This window comes from Micropterus salmoides, unplaced genomic scaffold, assembly GCF_014851395.1.
Source record: "Micropterus salmoides isolate LMB-PRFRI ecotype aquatic unplaced genomic scaffold, ASM1485139v1 Ms_hic_scaffold_11, whole genome shotgun sequence".
Classification (NCBI taxonomy): domain Eukaryota; kingdom Metazoa; phylum Chordata; class Actinopteri; order Centrarchiformes; family Centrarchidae; genus Micropterus; species Micropterus salmoides.
This window is the reverse complement of record NW_024040152.1, coordinates 19,777,496-19,800,032: the sequence shown is the minus strand read 5'-3', so window position 1 is coordinate 19,800,032 and position 22,537 is coordinate 19,777,496. Positions and strand designations below refer to the sequence as shown.

General features: G+C 40.7%; 1 protein-coding gene across 4 annotated transcripts in view; it reads right to left on the bottom strand.

Moving 5' to 3' along the window:
- Positions 1–6,121: 6,121 nt before the first annotated feature.
- Positions 6,122–22,537, bottom strand: part of aplp1 (amyloid beta (A4) precursor-like protein 1) — a 35,778-nt gene continuing 19,362 nt past the window's right edge. For 2 of the 4 annotated variants that reach the window (XM_038712503.1, XM_038712507.1), the window contains exons 3-17: positions 21,971–22,100; positions 20,029–20,141; positions 19,385–19,569; positions 18,992–19,302; positions 16,547–16,674; positions 14,361–14,435; positions 14,081–14,239; positions 13,767–13,895; positions 13,240–13,339; positions 12,657–12,824; positions 12,501–12,521; positions 12,340–12,407; positions 10,549–10,614; positions 10,256–10,399; positions 6,122–9,031 (exon numbers count right to left, since the gene is read on the bottom strand). In XM_038712503.1, the coding sequence (XP_038568431.1) occupies positions 8,930–9,031; positions 10,256–10,399; positions 10,549–10,614; positions 12,340–12,407; positions 12,501–12,521; positions 12,657–12,824; positions 13,240–13,339; positions 13,767–13,895; positions 14,081–14,239; positions 14,361–14,435; positions 16,547–16,674; positions 18,992–19,302; positions 19,385–19,569; positions 20,029–20,141; positions 21,971–22,100 (1,899 nt within the window). In that variant the 3' untranslated portion in view covers positions 6,122–8,929. The remainder of the gene's footprint in view (positions 9,032–10,255; positions 10,400–10,548; positions 10,615–12,339; positions 12,408–12,500; positions 12,522–12,656; positions 12,825–13,239; positions 13,340–13,766; positions 13,896–14,080; positions 14,240–14,360; positions 14,436–16,546; positions 16,675–18,991; positions 19,303–19,384; positions 19,570–20,028; positions 20,142–21,970; positions 22,101–22,537) is intronic. The other 2 variants (XM_038712504.1, XM_038712505.1) reach the window with 2 other exon arrangements.

Genomic DNA, 22,537 nt, shown 5'->3' with positions numbered 1-22,537 from the left:
AAACCTGCACACTTGAAATAGAAATATCAGCTTCGCCCTTTCATTTTGTCAGGCCTCGGTGTGAAAACCTGTAAAAATAGGCCAACTGTAGAGAGCTGGTCAGTTTAGCAGACCTCAATGGTTGAGTACATTATTACTGCTTTGTTTTCTTTTAAATCAAGCAGTGAGAACTACATATTTTTAACCTAGTATGTAACTGTTTGTGTGTGTGTGTGTGTGTGTGGGGGGGGGGGGGGGGGGGGGTCACATTATTTAATCTGTTCGTTGGTTGATCTCATGCAGACTAAGGGTTGACCAAAACGAAGGCTTTGCTCAGGTTGGTCAGACTGACCTGCCACATGCATAGATCTCAGGAGGATTAAGCACCTGCTACTTGGCCTCCTACAAAGAAAGTGTCATTTGTCTGGGGTGTTAAAAAAAAGAGATTAGTGCTCCGGGCGATGTCTTCTACCATTGCTCCCTACTGGTTTCCTGCCGCATTGGCGAGCCGAGCACTGTGTGGGCACTGAGCGTTTCTATGGTGAAAGAACACACTCATGCATCAGCACTCAGTCAGTGTGAGTGAGTGTAATGACTTATTTTTAGGCAGACATCATTTATATGGCCAAACAAAGTATAAATATACTCTTCATTTTATATTAATATTGATGGGCTTTGTCAGGGATGGGAATGCCTGGGCAATGGGGGTTGGACCAAAATCCAGACCTTCTGGAGGTCAGACAGGAGGCAGGCGACAAGACTGGAGTTGAAGAGATCTTCAACCAAGTCCAGTTGCCCTTGACTTTAACCTTCTTTGGATAACTATGACCTGGATCACTGAGAACCTTTGCAGACAGCAAGACAGAAGGCTGGCAACAGGTCAGCAGAGCTGGGAGCCAGTGACAGGGCATAAACGGTAGAGGCTGGGGACAGCTGCTGCAGTTCAGAAGAAACCAAAGGTAAGTGCCGCAGTTCAGTGACATGGACAAAAGGTCTCTGCAGCTCAGCAGAGTCAGAGTTTCGCTGGATCTCTGTAGTGACAGGAAGCTGCTGTAGCTTGCAGGCAGGTAGCTAGCAGCTGATGCGCTAGCAGGTCGGGAGTAAGGCAGGAGTATGCTAGCTAGCTGGTGGCTAACAGGCCAGGAGTCTGACTGGCAGATGGAGACTGGCAGGTTGCTAGGAGGCATAGAGTCACACTGGTTTTTAAAAGGCCATGGGCTAGCTGTCTGGGTACTCTCTGGTGCCTCAACGAGGTCCAACAAAAAGGAAATCAGAGAGCTGGATGTCCAAGAATCTCCAACCAACTCTGGTACAGGAACTGGGGCTGGTTGCCAACCGGCTGGAATGAAGACTGGTGGCAAGCTGGCTTGAGGTTCAGAAACAAGCAAATGTGCAAGCGAGCTAAGGAAGATAAGAATCAGAATCAGATTCAGAAATACTTTATTGATCCCCGAGGGGAAATTCTTTAATTGTGACCCATTCCCGTATCAAATCCCTCAGCCAAGGTTTAGAGGACACTTCCCTCCGAGCTATAGACATTGTTTTTATTCATTGCTTGGGGCCTCCCTTTAAATATCCTTGATGCGCAGGAGAAACCAACTCATAAAGTTCATCAAACGAAGCGTCTGCTGGGTCCATGGCTGCTCGGTTTATTCTAGCAGAACAGGCAGATGAGGTACAGTTAACAGATTTTTTTATTTATTTATTGTCCATAAATGATCTTAAATGTAGGTAAAGGCAGGCGGACTGGAGATCTAGTGGAAAGCTAGACTACGGCATGTCTGGGGGTTCAAAGAAAGGGACAGAGTGCAAACTGTGACACTCTTTAGGAGTCTATGCTTGAGCTATTCAGCAGCTCAAAACTAGCTGTCAGTAGCATTGATACCATTTTCTAGTAATGTGGGAATCAGGTAACCAGGGAATATGGTGGAGTTATTTTGTCCCATCCACTGAACTTAGAAGAACAATCGCTTTGCACTACAGCAGTTTTAATAATGTCTTATTGTCTCGATAGCTAGTTGGTTAATGTAATATTTTGTTAGATTACTAATGTTGTCTCTCTTTCTCTCTCTCTCCATCAGCATTTTCACATTTTCTTATTGCCTATTATTACTGAAGCAATTTTGCCTTCTATAGAGAAGTGGTAAGAATATGGAGGCAAGAGGAGCAGCCATGAAGCTAGAGGAAGTACATCTTTCAGCCGATTAAGATGAGATTCTGCAAGTGAGGAGAATGTGAGGAGAATTTACTGAAGTACTCTTATTTTTTCTTCTTATTTTTCTTTTTTGCATGTTTCAGTGATTAAATGTCATGTAGCAGTGTTTGAATCAACCTCAGTCATGGGTTTGTTTGAAAGACAGATTTTAAAGACAGATTTTAAAATCCCTTTAACAGTGTCGCAAAAGCAATCATTCCAGGCATATTTTTATTTAAGTAATTTGCCAAAATTGCCTTTTATGAATTTGGGCCCCTAACATCCTTGGCAAGTCCCTGAAGAAGGCTTTAGCTAGTTAAGAGTAGTTTTAGAGAAATGAAAATAGCTCTGAAGCCCACATGAAAGTGTGGTTTTGGCTATTGACAATGTGCCTATTTGGACAGTTTCTCAATATTTTAATTGTAGTTTTCTGCAGGTATATTCATTAAAATGAAGTTAAATTATTAAACAAAAGTACAGATTTTCTTGTGATGACAGGTGACAGAAATCAAGTAGCGTTAAGCTAAACAACCATTACAATTAAAATACAGTGATTGTCAACACAACTGGCAAAGAGACAGAGACAGCAATGCCACTGGACAGAATCCAATATGACTGAAGAGTTTGTGATTAAGGAAAGAATTTATTATATCTCAAGTTTTATAGTTCTCACCACTGTACATGCATTATGCACTTTAATCTAATCTAAAGTCTTAACCTAATTAGTAGTGCATCATTGAAAAAAGTGATCTAATTTTGATACAGCTTGTCCTCAGATGTTGTCTGAATTATGATCTAGAGCTACGTTATGTGTAGGTGTCATTACACTTAATGTAGGTTTATATGATGGCTTAATTAAAAACCTTTCAGTCAGTTTGATCTAACACCGCACACTCTATACTCTGAGGTTTTATATCAGTGATACTAAATATCAGACAATAACTTTGTCGTGTATATAGAAGGAAGCACAAAATAAAGAAAAGATGGATAGAATAACAGATCAGTCGTTCACCATTCACAGTTAAGCAACGATGATGACCAGTTTTTACAGTTTTACAGTGGGATTGGACTTGAACATATAGAAAAATATCATTCTGAGCAGCCACAAGGCAAACCCCATGTTGCATTTATATTGTCATGCACAGGGAAATGACAAATTAGAATCCCTGATTGATGTGGTCAACTGAATTAATATATTATCAAGTACACAATATGGTATACAATTGTTACGGTGAAATGCAGCTGGATTTCCTCTTCTAACTGAGAACTTGCAAATATCAATATAACTCCAAATATGCAGCATTTTAACACATATCCTTTGACACAGTGTCCTTTGTACTTGTCACCTACATGTTCATGCACAGGCATGCGGTGTTAAACACAAATGTGGTTTACTTGTAATATCTGTGAACACATGGTGGGACATGTTGATGCATTGGAAGATGAGCAACACTGACATTTCTTTTTTTCTTTCTTTCTTTTTTTAAGTTAATGTTCCATTTTCAGTGGATGTGTTTTTTTTCACCAACTAGACATTACTTCTACTGACCATCCATGACAACTTAATCTATGTGTGTGTGTGAGTTAGTACGTGCACTGGTGCACTGACATTTGGGGCTACTGTGCATATGAACAGTTGTCATCAAGCATTGCTCAAACCACTGGACAGTCTGATGTCATCTATTCCTCTCACAGAAATTAGCATTATACCAACACTTAAATGTCATCTAGTGCTATATGGGAAGGAGACAGCCTGAGCTGATGCACAGGGCTTCACCTACTAGTAATATCTAGACTGTCAGTCCCCCCACACCACTCCTCAGCACCCGTTATCCCCTCACTGTCAGTTTAACAATCACCATTCGACACCCTACCCAGCATCAATGCTGACTCACTGAGGTGTCTAACTGTGTGGGGTATTTGTATTTTTTCATCTATGCACATTCTGCATTAGTGTGACCTTCACCACCCACACATCTCATATGATGTTGGTGATTTTATTTTAATTCAATTACACTGCCCATGTGATCTACCTACTAAGGTTTTTAATCTTTGCATGCAAAGGGGTTTCATATTGTTGTTTTGTTGAATGAATCAAAGTGTTACTGAACTAAACAGAACACACACTCAGACTGCGATGTGATAAAAGTCTGGGTTAATATGAGTCGTCTTACATTACCACAGTGGCGGTATGTGAGCAGTCGACTTCAGAGGAACCACTACCAAGATGACTGATGTGCGCTGGAGGTATCAATGACAAACTGTCACTGTACAGCCACAGAGCCTTTTCACGGTAATCTGGGTAAGGAGGACTACCCGTCAGTGTTGTGGTTTGGAAGAAGTGAACCTGTGCAGGGCTAAGGGTTGGGGCTTAACACTTCTTTGTAAATTGTGGGTGAAGGAAGTGTGAGGCCTACTCACGCTAGTGACTGTCAGGTGAATTTGTGCTTGGGAACTGTCAAAGCATTTTATCACAGGGTTTGATATTTAATTAATGCTTAACACAGCATACAGTGCGCAACCATGATTTGATTAAAGCAGGCATTTGCTACGGACACATACACAGGTCAACAGCTCAAGTATATCATTACTCACTGCACTACACTGAATTCAAAGGAAAATACTAATCAGTTACTGTTACAGTACAATGACTTGGAGATGATCATGGGGGTGTAGGTTTTTTTTTTCCATACCAGTGTTTTTAGAATTCTAATTTCACTAGCAAGGACCACACAATCAAAAGGATCAAGTGATTTATTGATGATCACTAGATGACATTTAAGTGTTGGTATAATGCTAATTTCTCTGAGAGGAATAGATGACATCAGACTGTCCAGTGGTTTGAGCAATGCTTGATGACAACTGTTACAGTACAATGACTTGGAGATGATCATGGGGGTGTAGGTTTTTTTTTTCCATACCAGTGTTTTTAGAATTCTAATTTCACTAGCAAGGACCACACAATCAAAAGGATCAAGTGATTTATTGATGATCGAAACAGAAAGATGTACGAGGCTTGTAGTTGCTGAATAGAGATTCGAAGCGTTGTGGGGAAGCTACGATAGAGAAATCTGCCGTAGCACCCGGGCACCCCCTTATAACCCTATGGAGAGGAAGAAGGAGATCAGGAGGCAGGACAGAGAAAGGGGTGGGGGGGAGGGATGCAGAATACGAGAGCGAAGAAAAGGAGTTGGGACGTGTTGGTATTTATAGAAATGCTGGCGATAACGTGGTTGATGTGTGGTCCCGCTCCTGAAACTCTGCTAGTTAGCACCACATAAATTCATGTTTTAGCCCTGGTACGTAATATACACAACTTAATTACACATTAAAAAGTGAATGAAACTGAAGTCATTGAAACATTCATTTTGCTTCCTCAGTTTTATTGAGGTTAAAGGGGTGACATGCACCCATGTTGCTTTTCCTGACATAGGAAATGAATTGCAATTTATGCCTCACAGAAATGACACTGTGGCTTACGGAGTCACTGAAACTCCATACTGAGAACTGAAAAAAAAGCTTATCTTACACCGTAGCTTAATCTTGGTCAAGATTTTTATCTTGTGCAAAGTTTTACTATCAAATGTATATTATGTCAGTGTTTGACACACTAATGAGCAGGATTCTTCAGGACTTTAATTTCAGACTTCAACATATTTAAATCACATCTTGTGCACTGATGTAAACTTATTTGGGAATTTATATTGAAATATGGCAAAAACACGTGTACTTTAGGTTTCTTTTTCCAAAGAAATTCAACTGAGTAGATGCTAGGAAAAAAAAACAACTACATTTCCAGTATGAGTATGTCATACTTTTGACTGTGGCTTTTACATCATACGGTTAATTTCACAGGTTACATCATGATTTTCTCCTGGATGTTGCCTTAACATGCTGTCAGTCTCCTCAGAGATGTGTAGAAGTGATTGATTAAGCACAAACACAGCATTTTATGGGTCATTCCTTTTTATTACACTATTAATTAGCTTGACCAGTTTTAATTTCTCAGATTGCTTGCAAATACAGTTACACAACAGAGAACATTTTGCCAAATTGGAATATCCGTCTGCGTATTTGTGGAGCATGTCTTTGGTTACATGTCTGAATGAAAATGAAGAACAGCTCTCTCAATGATGCTCTCAACATCCCTAGAATCAATGCAGTATCAGTGAAATCATCAGTGAAATCAAGACAGACAGAATGAATGTCTAACATTTAACAACCTGTACACAAATTGAGCAATTTGGTTCTGCTTGTGCTTAGTGCCCCTCCTTGTCAATTAGGCAGAGTCTCTATTTCACATTTCGGAACGTTACAAACTTGTCAATGTTTTGTCATACAAGCCTCTAAAATTACATTACAGGTGAAAAGCATGACCCTTGATCCAAATGATTATTACATATAAATAAAAAATACAGAATAATTACATCCAAAACACAGCATTGTAAAAGGCAATAATGCAGCAATTAAAATCTCATCAATAACATTGTTTATATTTCGTTGGGAAGTAAGGGGACAGACCAACAAAGAAGTCTAGAATTTGACAGAGGACGTACGTACAAATGTGATTTGAGTAACTACAGTATACACCATTCTAAGTCTGCTAAATGCTGGTAGGAAACCTTCAGTGGTTTGGGAAACACAGGCAAGCTTATTCTCATCTATGGTTTCAGTAGTATCATTACAAGATCAACTGACTTAAACTGTGAACATACAATGTCTTCATTCACTAATGTAGCTGTACAAATTATACAAGGGCTATGACTTCTCTTCACCCGTCATAACACAACTGCAACCTGCAATAGAAACGATTAATGCTAAATAATAACTCTGATAGTCAAAGTATTTCACTTTTTTCAAAGAAAACTTTACAAAACAAAAACAGTGACTTTTCCTCATAATGGACAAATGCAGGTTTTTAAAGAAAACTACCACCAGTAAGACATAAATAAAATACGAACTGATTTTGGTGTGGATTATCTATATAATAGTTAAAGACTGATAAATGAAAAGCAACATCCTACAATGTGACCTGCCTTAACAGAATTAAGTGGCGGAATGGAAATCAACCTAACACACCAAGCAGTTAACAATCAGCCAGAAAAAAAAGGGGCTATCCCTTTTTACTTACCTATGCAGGGTACTATGTTGATCATAAATATGACAAACGATGAGTCATTCAGTGAAAAGCTATTTATGTGGGGAGTAACTTAAATATAGCATCTATAGAATACTAATATTCAATGTTGTTGAGTCCAAATTTGTCAATCTGGCAGATTTAAAGACATATGGCATGTTTTACTACTTTCATGCCTTTAGCTGTGGCCTCTCTGTGACACTCTGCTGCTCTGTACAGTATAATTTGCCTAAGATTTAGGTTCCTCGGCTCTGATACACACCTGCCAAATGTGAAAATGAACAGGCTGCTACAGGAAGTGATGAGAAGGTCATCAGGCATGTAGTCTGTCTGTTAGATGTGTTGAACTTACTACTCGTACTACTAGGGGAATGATGCCTTACTGAAAACAAGATGGAATCTCAACGTCTACCTTAAATACATTCAGAAAAAGTTACTGTGTCGTTGTCTTGTGCTGGTTTTTACAACAGTCCGTTTTCAATCAGCCATGTTAGGAAAATGTTTCTCCTTCTCGTAACAGCACAATGTACTATTTTTATGTATTATTCCATTACATCAATGTAAATTAATCAAAGAAATGTCTACATCTAGTAGTATGTATTTCTTACGTTATTTACAGTGTTCATTTTGAACGGTGACATTTTTGACTTTTCAAAAGCGATGACAAGAACAACACAAATAAATACAGCAGCATCATACACCAAGTTGTCATGCTTTCATTAAAATAACGGACTTCTGATTATTCAGTTTTACAGTTCTTTAGGTAGCAGTGCAAATAAAATCAAACTCATTCACTGACTAAATTAGCTAAATGGAATATTTGGTATATTTTGCCAAATAATTCATAATAATATTGAGGGCAGATCCTCAGAAGTCAAAAACGTGATGTTTTTTGTACCTCCAGCACATACAGTAGTTCCGTATCGACTAGTGTGGTCTTTTTGGCCTTCCGTTTTTTTAATTAATGCCTAAACGTCTCACACATTCAACACAAACACCTCCACATTCTTACTCTGGTTTTGTCCAATGTTAGAATAGCTCATGGAGGTAAGGTTAGTTTGACAATTAGCTTGGCAAATGCCTTTTTTCACTAAGTGGATTTTCAATTGAGAATTACACCATAATTTAATTAGTCACTCACACTCATCTACACAGATACATCATTACTTAACTGTGGTACAATTTGAACAAAGAGTACTACTGAAAAAGAAATACAATAAAGTATTATGCACCGTTCAACTTCAGTTGCTAGTGAGGGGCAACAGGTCAAGTCATGCCACTGGGATGGTTTTCTAGTGTATCAGGTGAATGTTTTCATGATTATGAAAAGCTGTGGAACCGCTAATGGAAAGAACAATCCTCAGACTCTTACCCAGAGGAGTATTAGATTACAATAGGTGATGTGAGTTTGTATCATAACTCATTATTCACATTCTGATGATAGGTTGTTGTTGGTCATTTACAATAGGTTTGGGACATACCCCGTACTTATTCAGTTACTTTATGTTTGCAACACATCTTAAATCCGTCAAAGGGAGTGTAGCTGGGACACCACTATAAGGAAGAGTGGGGAGGACAAAACAAGTGGTCAGGCATGACTTGTTGGCAGCCCCAGTACCTCAGTTCATCTGTTCAAAGAATTTGTAGGTAGGGTTTTCGTAGCCATGGTTTTGCATTTTGTTGAGCTGTCGTTCTTCTGGTGTCAGCATGGGGTCGACCTGCTGCGAGACACACAAAAGCACCAATTAGTACACACTAAAGACAAATTCAAGTTCCACACCATTAACTCAGATATGAATGAACTGTTTGTTAAATATGGAATGTTTGACTGGGGACTGCCGGCAATGGTGGAGCAAGATGACGGCAGCAGTATGTGGAGGCTTCGGGGAGGATCTACCAGGGGGTCCGGGCTTGGGAGACCCCCAAAAGCTTTCTTGAGAATACAGAGAACTGACTATTGCACAGGCCTTGAAGGTCAGAGCAGAGGTACAGTTGGTGTCCAGCGGGTAAAAGGAGGTGTGTTAAAAGTTTTGAAACAATTCACTAACGGTGGTAGCTTAAGTTTCTTTGCAGACACAATGCTGCAAGCAAATTGGACATTTGGAGGAAGCATGCAAGAAAAATTAGAACAGGCATGCAGGGAAGGAAGATGTCTATAGACATGGAATAAAAATGTTGTGATCTGGCTCCTGAACTTCAGCTAAAATGATCTAATAAGAAAAACATTTCTAACCATCATCATATACAATAGTTAATCATCAACTGCCTCTTTCAAGGATAGTTTGACATTTTGGGAAATATGCTTATTGGCCATCTTACTGAGCGTTAGGTGAAAAGATCCAGTAAAACTGAAGTGTAAAAACAACAATTTGCCATTTTAGGTGGGTTTATGTTCTCAACTTTTGTCCCACCCTATAGTCTCAGCTGGACTGCAGGCAACCGCTTCTGGTGCTGGTAGGTTGATTTTTTTTTTACCTATGGACAGAGCCAGAATAGCTGTTTCCCCCTATTTCCTGTTTTTAGGCTAATCTAAGCTAACCAGCTGCTGGCTGTAGCTTCATATCTATATAGTATTAATCATCTAATCTAATTATTGCAAAGTAATCAAATAAACATATATCCAAAAATGCAAAACTATTCCTATAAACTATTCGACTGCTCACATACCGCCACTGCCGTACTACTTTTACATGTTTTAGCATATAGAAAATTAATAGTAGTATAGGGTATAGTATACTACTATAATATACCACACCACAATATCAAATAAACGGAAGCCAGTGAATACCTTGAAGGTAGGAAATTAATCTAAAAACCTTTGCAATGCTTTAAACACTGTAACTGTAGATGGTGATGTAACATATACTCATGTTATTAGTTATACTATGAAGTGCAAGACCACATGTGGTCCTTTAAGACTGGTTTTGGCTTCTCTGGAATCGTACCTCTACAATGCCATGACTGATAGTGCCGTATGGCTTCCTGCGCACCAGCAGCAGGCTGATTACCATCACCATGGCAATAGCCACGGCCACCACCAGCAACCCCACCATGGCACCACGGTTAAATGTCTCCAATGCATCAGGTTGCTATGGAAAGCAAGACATGTGCAGTGACACATTAAACAAGGGAGACATGTTCTGACAAAATAAAGTGGGTCATTTTAATTTGAATTCATGCTAATTTTTTCACTTATATATAATACAAGAACACCATGATGCTTGTACTCAGCCCTTACCAATTCATCTCTCTCGATCTCAGCCGGTTTGTTGACTACCTGCTTGAGCTCCACAGAGGTGTTGATCTAAGAGGAGAGGGTAATATTGGGACATTGAAAAGAAAACATACAGACACAAAACATATACAGTGGGTACGGAAAGTATTCAGACCCCTTTAAATTTTTCACTCTTTGTTTCATTGCAGCCATTTTCCAAAAATCAAAAAAGTTCATTTTATTTCTCAGTAATGTACACTCAGCACCCCATCTTGACAGAAAAAAACAGAACTCTAGAAATTTTTGCAAATTTATTAAAAAAGAAAAACTGAAATATCACATGGTCATAAGTATTCAGACCCTTTGCTCAGTATTAAGTAGAAGCACCCTTTTGATCTAATACAGCCATGAGTCGTTTTGGGAAAGATGCAACAAGTTTTTCACATCTGGATTTGGGTATCCTCTGCCATTCCTCCTTGCAGATCCTCTCCAGTTCTGTCAGGTTGGATGGTAAACGTTGGTGGACAGCCATTTTCAGGTCTCTCCAGAGATGCTCAATTGGGTTTAAGTCAGGGCTCTGGCTGGGCCATTCAACAGCCACGGAGTTGTTGTGAAGCCACTCCTTCGTTATTTTAGCGGTGTGCTTAGGGTCATTGTCTTGTTGGAAGGTAAACCTTCGGCCCAGTCTGAGGTCCAGAGCACTCTGGAAAAGGTTTTCGTCCAGGATATCCCTGTACTTGGCCGCATTCATCTTTCCCTCGATTGCAACCAGTCGTCCTGTCCCTGCAGCTGAAAAACACCCCCACAGCATGATGCTGCCACCACCATGCTTCACTGTTAAGACTGTATTTGACAGGTGATGAGCAGTGCCTGGTTTTCTCCACACATACTGCTTAGAATTAAGGCCAAAAAGTTCTATCTTGGTCAGAGGATCTTATTTATCACCATCTTGGAGTCCTTCAGGTGTTTTTTAGCAAACTCCATGCGGGCTTTCATGTGTCTTGCACTGAGGAGAGGCTTCCGTCGGGCCACTCTGTCATAAAGCCCCGACTGGTGGATTGCTGCAGTGATGGTTGACTTACTACAACTTTCTCCCATCTCCCGACTGCATCTCTGGAGCTCAGCCACAGTGACCTTTGGGTTCTTCTTTACCTCTCTCACCAAGGCTCTTCTCCCCCGATAGCTCAGTTTGGCTGGACGGCCAGCTCTAGGAAGAGTTCTGGTCGTCCCAAACGTCTTCCATTTGAGGATTATGGAGGCCACTGTGCTCTTAGGAACCTTAAGTGCAGCAGAAATTTTTTTGTAACCTTGGCCAGATCTGTGCCTTGCTACAATTCTGTCTCTGAGCTCAGTTCCTTTGACCTCATGATTCTCATTTGCTCTGACATGCACTGTGAGCTGTAAGGTCTTATATAGACAGGTGTGTGGCTTTCCTAATCAAGTCTAATCAGTATAATCAAACACAGCTGGACTCAAATGAAGGTGTAGAACCATCTCAAGGATGATCAGAAGAAATAGACAGCACCTGAGTTAAATATGAGTGTCACGGCAAAGGGTCTGAATACTTATGACCATGTGATATTTCAGTTTTTCTTTTTTAATAAATTTGCAAAAATTTCTACATTTCTGTTTTTTTCTGTCAAGATGGGGTGCTGAGTGTACATTACTGAGAAATAAAATGAACTTTTTTGATTTTTGGAAAATGGCTGCAATGAAACAAAGAGTGAAAAATTTAAAGGGGTCTGAATACTTTCCGTACCCACTGTATTTCTGTGTATAAGCATACTGCCTTTTGCACTGGGATCATCATCTTACCTTTTCCTCATATTCATAAGTAGGGCCTCTCTCAGATGTGGTATAATCATATTCGTCAACTGCAGACACTAAGGATTGAGACAAAAATGGATTTAAACTTTTAGCTGTGAGCAAACGTAAGAAATACTACAATTATTGTAAACAGTACAATTCCAGCTCACCTTTCTTATTAGACTGCACTTCTTTAGAGAAAAAAAGGGGGGAAAAGTATCATTAACAACAGCATGGCATTGTTCTACATGCCACTTACACAATTAGGACGAACTTAAGGATATTGAATTTGTGGGGGTGTGTATGAGCAGTATGTGGATATATACCAATGCGGGGAGGATAAGGCCTGTTCTGGAAGGCTCTCTCCTCTTCTTCTTCATCATCCTTTTCCTCCTCGCTCTCAGCCGGCAGAAGCTCCTCAGTAGTGCGGGTCTCAGAGAAGGAGGTGGTCATGAGCTCACTGATGTCTCCTCTTTCTGCCTTGACCAGCTCCTCTACAGGTGATACATACATAAAAAACACAAGTCATCAAGGCCAATATCTAACAACATTGATTACTAGAAAAATAACAAAGTTCACACAGACACACACGCACACATGTTTGTTCCTCTGTCCCCATGAGGGCATCTAATTGATTGATTGATGCATTCCTAAGCCCCTTACCTTCACAACTACATGTCTAACCTTAATCCTTACCCTACCCCTAACTTTAACCTAACTGAAACCTAAACCCTGAAACCACATCTTCATAGTCTCCACATTGGTTAGTTTGGATTTAGGTTAAAGTCTCCACCAGGATATAAAACATGAAACACCTACCCACACACACACACAAACACACACACCCACACACACACACAGGGGTCTGCCGATTTCAAGACTAATGAAACAATGGGTAGTTTGGCTTACGGATATCATTGTGCAACTCCTCAGCCAAGGTAGGATCCTTGTACAGCAGTGCAAGACTCTGGTTCATCCTCTCCTCGATTACATGCAGATGCGTGTACACCTGCAAATTATAACCAATTATATATTCAATCTGCTTAGGCTTTTTAAGGACAAGCCAATAGAACTCAAACCAGTTTGCATGCTGAACTGGTCTTAGTTTTGAAAAAGGGAAGCAGTGAATTGGTTCCTTTAATGAATGAAAAATTAAAGTCCAGATAATTTTTTTTTAATGTAGTCATGTGTCTAAAGCTGCTTTTGAAGTCAGCAAAGACTGGCTTTGATCTATGTTTAATGAACAGCTGGTTCTACTAAATAAAATTTAGCTGGTTCACCTCTATGAGTTCAGTGTTTTTGAACTTCAGCACACACACAGTGTTCTGTACAGTACACGGTCAGCAGAAAGGAGCCTTGGATCTCGAAGGCACAGGTGTGTGTGTGAATAGCATTTCAAAAGCAAATACCTCACACACTCAGACACACACACACACCTGGAATTTCATCTGCTCAGCCTTCTGGGGGTCGACGGCCACAATATGCTGGTAATGCCTGAGTGTGTGTCTACGGTCCTTTTGTTCTGCGGCCATGTATCGCTTCAGAGCCTGCAGCACGCGTTCTGGCTGTAAGACAAAGTTGATGAGAGAAGAGAGTCAAGAAATGCCAGACAGGGAAATAAACGTGGTGTCTCAACCCATACACTGCATCTCACACAAACAATCTAAAGCAGATCTGGGATTGTTGCTAGGTTTAACTTTCTACTCATGTTGTTTTTCCTCCCCTCCTCTGTACTCCATGATGGACTGACCTGAGGGGGATCAGACTGTACGGCAGTCAGGTAGTTCTCCAGGGCCAGGCGGCGGTTGTTGTTGAGTATGGCCTCCACTCTGGCAAGATGAGTCTCCACCAGCCTCTGCCTCTCTCCAGCGACCTGTTCCTCCAGTGTTTGCAGCACAGACTGGAAGTGCTGGTGGAGGGAAAAATGAGGGAGTAGATACAAGGACGAGTAAAGATGGTGCTTCATTGCCACAGGAGAATTGAAACTTTTGAGTAAAGCCAAAAAAGTAGGTTGACCAACGTCTTCTTACCTCATTCAGGGCCTGTCGCTCTGACTTTGGCAGATTCTTTGACTGGTTGTCTGCTTCTGCCCATTCCTTCATAATCTAAGGAATTAAAGAAATATTATTAGTTTATTTTTATTCAAGTATCACATACACTATAATTTTCTTCAACAATTTCTTCTTTGGGCTAAGTGACTTCCTGGTGTCTCTGCTGGTTGCCAACCAAAGTAGCAAAAACGGGTTTCTAAAGTGATTTAAAAAGTATAAAAAGAAAAAAATCATCACTGATCATCATCACTGATTTAATGAGTTATAGTTTTTAATATAGGAGGCTGATTATGAAAGAACATGGTGCCCATCGAAACTGTGCAGCGAGATGGCTTGTCGGCAGTGATGAAAACACTGTATTTGTACAGATACAGTGGGTACGGAAAGTATTCAGACCCCTTTAATTTTTCACTTTTGTTTCATTGCAGCCATTTTCCAAAAATCAAAAAAGTTCATTTTATTTCTCAGTAATGTACACTCAGCACCCCATCTTGACAGAAAAAAACAGAAATGTAGAAATTTTTGCAAATTTATTAAAAAAGAAAAACTGAAATATCACATGGTCATAAGTATTCAGACCCTTTGCCGTGACACTCATATTTAACTCAGGTGCTGTCTATTTCTTCTGATCATCCTTGAGATGGTTCTACACCTTCATTTGAGTCCAGCTGTGTTTGATTATACTGATTGGACTTGATTAGGAAAGCCACACACCTGTCTATATAAGACCTTACAGCTCACAGTGCATGTCAGAGCAAATGAGAATCATGAGGTCAAAGGAACTGCCTGAAGAGCTCAGAGACAGAATTGTGGCAAGGCACAGATCTGGCCAAGGTTACAAAAAATTTCTGCTGCACTTAAGGTTCCTAAGAGCACAGTGGCCTCCATAATCCTCAAATGGAAGACGTTTGGGACGACCAGAACCCTTCCTAGAGCTGGCCGTCCGGCCAAACTGAGCTATCGGGGGAGAAGAGCCTTGGTGAGAGAGGTAAAGAAGAACCCAAAGGTCACTGTGGCTGAGCTCCAGAGATGCAGTCGGGAGATGGGAGAAAGTTGTAGTAAGTCAACCATCACTGCAGCAATCCACCAGTCGGGGCTTTATGGCAGAGTGGCCCGACGGAAGCCTCTCCTCAGTGCAAGACACATGAAAGCCCGCATGGAGTTTGCTAAAAAACACCTGAAGGACTCCAAGATGGTGATAAATAAGATCCTCTGGTCTGATGAGACCAAGATAGAACTTTTTGGCCTTAATTCTAAGCGGTATGTGTGGAGAAAACCAGGCACTGCTCATCACCTGTCCAATACAGTCTCAACAGTGAAGCATGGTGGTGGCAGCATCATGCTGTGGGGGTTTTTTCAGCTGCAGGGACAGGACGACTGGTTGCAATCGAGGGAAAGATGAATGCGGCCAAGTACAGGGATATCCTGGACGAAAACCTTTTCCAGAGTGCTCTGGACCTCAGACTGGGCCGAAGGTTTACCTTCCAACAAGACAATGACCCTAAGCACACCGCTAAAATAACGAAGGAGTGGCTTCACAACAACTCCGTGGCTGTTCTTGAATGGCCCAGCCAGAGCCCTGACTTAAACCCAATTGAGCATCTCTGGAGAGACCTGAAAATGGCTGTCCACCAACGTTTACCATCCAACCTGACAGAACTGGAGAGGATCTGCAAGGAGGAATGGCAGAGGATACCCAAATCCAGATGTGAAAAACTTGTTGCATCTTTCCCAAAACGACTCATGGCTGTATTAGATCAAAAGGGTGCTTCTACTAAATACTGAGCAAAGGGTCTGAATACTTATGACCATGTGATATTTCAGTTTATCTTTTTTAATAAATTTGCAAAAATTTCTACATTTCTGTTTTTTTTCTGTCAAGATGGGGTGCTGAGTGTACATTACTGAGAAATAAAATGAACTTTTTTGATTTTTGGAAAATGGCTGCAATGAAACAAAGAGTGAAAAATTTAAAGGGGTCTGAATACTTTCCGTACCCACTGTATGTGAAATTTCTGCCTCCTGCATGCAGGAAAAACATGTGTAGGCCAGTGCCCCTGTCATTCTGAGTATTAGATTAGGAAGTCATGCCAGATTAATCAACTGTTCAGTCCAACCTGCCAGCCGAAAAACCATTAGCCTGTTCTTAGCCCTGTGAAAGTCACCTCATTGATGCGCTTCATTCTGCGCTCCTCCAAGTCTGTCTTGGCACGCAGGAAGTTGGCATGCTCAGTGTCATCCACTGGCTTCTCAAAATAAACGTCAACGCCATCTGTGGGCCGAGGTGTAGTCACTAGATGGGAAAGACAGAAAACCGAGGTTATTACATTACCGGGGCAGTGGTGGCCCAAAGGTTAGAGAAGCGAGCTTGTGACCGGTTCAATCCCCGGACCGGCAGGATAAAATCTGGGTGTGAAAGTAAACCAAGCAGTGCTTGTCCTCCCTCATTTACCACCACTGAGGTGCCCTTGAGCAAGGCCCATAACCCCAACTGCTCCAGTGGAGCTGCTTAGTGGCCAGCAGACCAGGCTGCGGTTGGACTGGGCAGCTTCCACGTGTGAATGTGTAACAGTGTGAATGTGATCAGGGCCATCCTGCAAAAGAGAGGATTCCTCTCAGTGAAGCTCCCCTGAATAAATAAAGGTAAAAAAATAAATAAAAATACTGTCATGCTGACTGCAGGACCCAGAGAGCAATTATCCTGTAATTAATAGAACAGCCCTGGTCAGAATGTGCAGGGTTTGCAGTTTTGAGACAGGACATTTTACACTACAATTGGAGGAGTGGGACCCCATTGGAAACCTGCATCTGCTATGTCCAGGAGAGAATTTGGGTGATATATGATAATAATTATTTATGACCCCAGCCAAGTACCAGGGAAATATATATATGATGTTGTGTAAAACACAAGCAGAATGATCAGCGAATCATAAATATTAGAAAATAATTAAGATTATTGAAAAAGCTCTGAAATGACATTGTGCTATGAGATATTGTATCTTGGTAAGAGACAGCATACTCTTCATGGTTTTGAAAATAAACAAGAATTCAATATTATTTTAAATGCAAGTACAACAGCATGGTTTAAATAAAACATTCCAGTGGTTTAGGATTAGTTAAACGTAATCCATCATATTTTTGAGATAAAGAAATTGACATTTGATTTGAGACTTGCTCAGGACAAATTGAGGAGTATGCGACACTATCTAGGTTAGACTTTAAATAAAATGAATCCGTTTTGTTCTGTTACAGTGTTACATTATATATAAAATATCAACATGTGTATGCTGTATTTTCTTTGTTGCATTACATTTATATTTCATATTTATGTACTTGCATACTTTTTACATTTTCCTTTATATATTGAAATAAAGGGGTTGAAGTTGCTGTGAGTGTGAATGTGCGATATGCATCACATCGACCTGCCATAGGCCATGAGGTCAGTGGTCAGTGCAAACTGATGGGAGGTTGAGCTGGAAATTAATTAAGCACCAAATCCAGCTCCCATATATATTTCTATATAATATGTTACCATAATTATGCAGATCACACACAAATTTACATAACCATATCACAAGCGCCGAGTAACTGTATTGAACAAATTAATGATTGGATGTGCCAGAATTTTCTTCAATTAAACAAAGATAAAACTGAAGTCATTAAAAGTCAGTGCACAGCTTCATTCTGTAATGTTAAAAACTGGAAACCAAGCCAGAAATCTTGGTGTAGTCATGGACTCAGACCTGCCACATTAAGACAATTACAAAGTCAGCCTACTATCACCTGAAGAATATAATAAGGATTAAAGGACTTATGTCTCATGCATGGACAAAACTTGTCCATGCATTTATCTTCAGTCGACTCGACTACTGTAACGTTGTCTTTGCAGGTCTCCCTAAAACATTTATCAGACAGCTGCAGCTGATTCAGAACTGCTCGAGTCCTCACTAAGACCAAAAAAGTGGATCACTTCACTCCAGTTCTGAGGTCTTTACACTGGCTTCCTGTCTGTCAAAGAACTGATTTCAAAATACTGCTGTTGGTTGATAAAGCACTTAATGCTTTAGGGCCAATATCCATTTCTGATCTTCTGCTATGTTATGAACCATCCAGACCTCTCAGGTCGTCTGGGACGGGCTTTCTGTCCCCAGAGTCAACTCTAAAAATGGATAAGCAGCGTTCAGTTATTATGCTCCGTATATCTGGAACAAAGTCCCAGAAAACTGCAGGTCTGCTGAAACTGTCAGTTCTTGTAAAAAAGACTTTTCTTTTTACCGTTGCCTTTTATTAAATCAAATATAAGGCTGTTTTTATTTTCTATTTAATTATTTCTTATTTCAATGTCTTTTTTATATTTCCCTATGTTGTTTTTATGCCTTGCTTTGCCTATAAAGTCTTTGGCATGCATATGTGGGCACATGTGTTGGCTGACAACATGCAGGAGATGTACACTGAACACTGTAGTTTACACCCCCATAAGACAAAAACAGGAGTGACTCTGTCAGCAGTTACAGTATTTAGTTCTTTGAGTGCGTAGTTACCCACAGCTACTAAACACTCATTGCAGGAAAACAATAGAAAGATTAACAGAAAACATTAGGGGCACTCACAGCTGTCTCCCTTCATCAGAGGTACAGATGTGGTGGGTTTGTGGCTTTTCTCGTAGTAAAAGGAGTCCAGATAGTCAGATGTCTGGTAGGGACCTGAGTCAATGGGGTATTCATACTCCTCTGGATCTTTCACGGCTATTGCCTCCTCTTCCTCCTCTTCTTCCGCCGCCTCCTCCTCATCAACTTCCTCCTCCTCCTCTTCCTCCTCCTCCTCCTCTTCCTCCACCACTTCATCATCCTCCTCTTCCATATCGGCCTCGTCCACATCTGTGTCAGGAGTGGGGCTTGGAGTGGGGGCCGTCACTTTGGTGCTGTGGGAAAGTGGAACAGTCATTACTCTGATGACTACTAACACATCACACATCTGTGTGTGGTTATGCTGAATCATCTTACACAGAATTAAGCTTTCCGCTGGTCTGTGTCTGAGGACCAGCAGGGACGTCTCTTTCCTCCGCCTCTCCTTTACCGCTGGAACCCCCTCGGCCTGGGCAGCACACATACTCGACCCCCCGGAAATGGTCTCCACATGGCAACAGCATCCCGTAGCTGTGGAGCTCCAGATTGTCTGCAGCGCATTCCTGAGATGTAGGCAATCAGATCAGCAAAGTTTTTTTTTTTTTTTGCATGTTAAAGTTGCAATGAACACCCTAAATTCCAATCACAACAAAACAGGATTCTGAGTTTCTTCGCTCTGAATATATGACGTTGACAGGAAGTGATATGAAGGTGTGTTAATGCTTGAACTCTGCCATTTTCTGTTCTGCAGCACACACCTCAGGTAGGCGTGCTGATGAAGTATGACGCAATACATAACACACACAACTGTGCAGGCATGTCTAGTCTAGTTTGCTATTGCTGTTGGGGCTGGCCACACAACGGGTTTTAAATCTGCACTGAAAAGTTCATTTTGTACACGCAAACAAAGTGCACCAGTGGAAAGTCTCATAAAAGTTACCCTTCTACTTTAACATGGCTGTAAACATTTATTTTCCTTCTTCGTTGGCCGTCATTCACATTCAACTATTTTCCCTACTCACCTCCTTAGCAATGTTGTGCCAGTACACGTAACTCTCGCAAGCATCCATCTGCTCCTGGTGGAGGAAACGGCATCGGTCGGGCACCAGCAGGGCCTCGCTCACATACTCGCCCTCTGCAGCAGGATTGAAGGAAAGGTGAGGTCAACGTAAGATGATTTCAAGCAGTGGGAGTCTTTTATGAGTCAAACGTAAGATTTAAGTAGACCTCAGTTTTGTGTTTGAAAATGAAACATCAAACACGAAATGTGCTTTAATAAGGACAGAAAGTGGTGTGAATGAATGAGCTGCATGATACACAGAATACGTAAAACAGAAGTATGACAGAGAACTAGAATAGTTAGATGGGTTGCATAAATTAGGGCTGACACAAAGCATAAATGTGTAATGCACTTTGCACAAACTGTAGCTACAGTGGCAAACCAAGGACAAAGAGTAAAAATGTGCAGTGTTTATTATAAAACATTTATTATAGTGCTCATGAATGCAGATGACTACTTTATTTAATAAAATAAACCATACAGAAATGAAGAAGAGGTTTTACACTACAACCTATATTTTATATTAATTTAAAACCTGTCACAGCACACAGCAACACTATTACACGCTGTTCTTTAGAGTTCATACATAAAGGAAAGTGTACACTAGAAATCAAACAAGCTACAGCCAGTTCTACAGCGCTATGCATGAGAATCAAAATGCCTGATTAATCCAGGGTGACTCACTGTTCATTACTCATTCATTCGATCACTCACTGTTAGCCTATCCACCCTCCCAGTGGCTCACAACAGGTATGGCCTCTCTGCAATACTGTTGAACTGTAGGCGGTGCTGTGTGTCTGTTAAACTGCACATCTTTGTATCATTGCCTATCTACAGTCCTAACAGTAACACAAGTAGAATTCTGTGGCACTGGGAGAGAAGCAAAGAGATTTTTCTGACATGACACAGAATCATGGTTTATATCACTATTTTCTTCAAAATACTGTATGTTATATAACTGCTTGGTTAGTTTTGATGTTAACTTGGGTCCTATTAAAACACAATGCTACTGGTCTTTGATCATGTAGTGTTTTAAAGAATCTCTTTCAAAAGGATATGGTAATTGCCATAAAATTGGCCAAATGCAAATATAGTCTTTTCTTATGAGATCTTAACTAATAATATGTATTGCCGTATCCTCCCAAAACTTTGTTGCCTCGCCTATTCTATCTCATGCAGCATCTCGAGACATATGTTTATTGCCTGTCTTGTTGTAGACCAGAAGACTGATACCACTGAACAAACGAGATGGAACATGTTTTAGTATTAGTATTTAGTATTAGTTTTATTTGTACAAATACCATCATTTGTCACAGCGGTTTGTCACTTTTACATGTAGGTTTTCACACATTTTAATTTGTGAGCTTCAGAGGTTCTGGTAGGTGGATTTTACTGCCTTTGGACAGAGCCAGGCTAGCTGTTTCCAGTCTTTTTGCTAAACTAAGATGAGCTAATGGGCTGCAGCTTCATATCTGAACACACAGACATAAGAGTAGTATTGACCTTTTCATCTAACTCTCTGCAAAAAAAGCCAATAAGCACATTTCCTAAAATATTCAGCTGTTCCATGGGGGTGTGCTGTTGGTCTAGTTTTAAAGAGGTATAACTGCAAAGCCCCCTGCCTTGAATCTGGTTGGGGACCTTTGGTGCACGTCATCCCCCCGTATCTCCCAGCATGTTTCCTTTCTGTTTCCATTATCAAATACAGGCCAAATGCTTTAAAAAAAAAAAAAAAAATTTGTGAAGCAGATGGCATGACGTCAAGCACGCAGCCAATCTAGAAATAAAGGATGCCTGTTTATGCTAGTTTCTTCTAACTGATGCAACTTGACACACAGGAAATCTAAACGTATGTATTCACAATACTGTAATTATCTCATGGCAGTGAGGTGTGTTGTTCTTACCTAGGCAGCGGTAGGGCAGGACTATGAAGGGGTGTGTCTGGCAGTGGCCCCAACCTTTCTTACACCAGGCGGGGATGGTGACAGGTCTTTTTGACTCCTCTATATGGGAGATTGGAAGTGCTGGGTACATCTGGGCGTACAGGCACATGCAGAGATGACGGAGACCCAAAAACACATGGATGGACAGAACACAGGGATTGAAGACAAGAGGGGCAGCGGACAAGGAAACATTGGTTAGAGGAGAGGTTCGCGGATTGGTTGGGATGGGCAGAATAAAAGTAGCAGGCCCAGGGATGAAGAGGGGGGAGAGCACAGTCAGTGGGGAAAAGACGAGGAATAGAGTCATGCAACAAATTCTCTACCTACTTATACAAAGCTGTCTAAGGCCTTTGTCTGAAGCCACGTTAGACATGGCAAACTGAAGATATAATTTCAATGAACATTCTTGTATTTCAATATTTACAATTTCATATCTCACTACTTTCATTTAAAATCTAGTCCAATAATGTGAAGCACACGCTCATAATGAGGTTTAATAGTGAGAGACATAGCTGGGCCAGAGTCTGA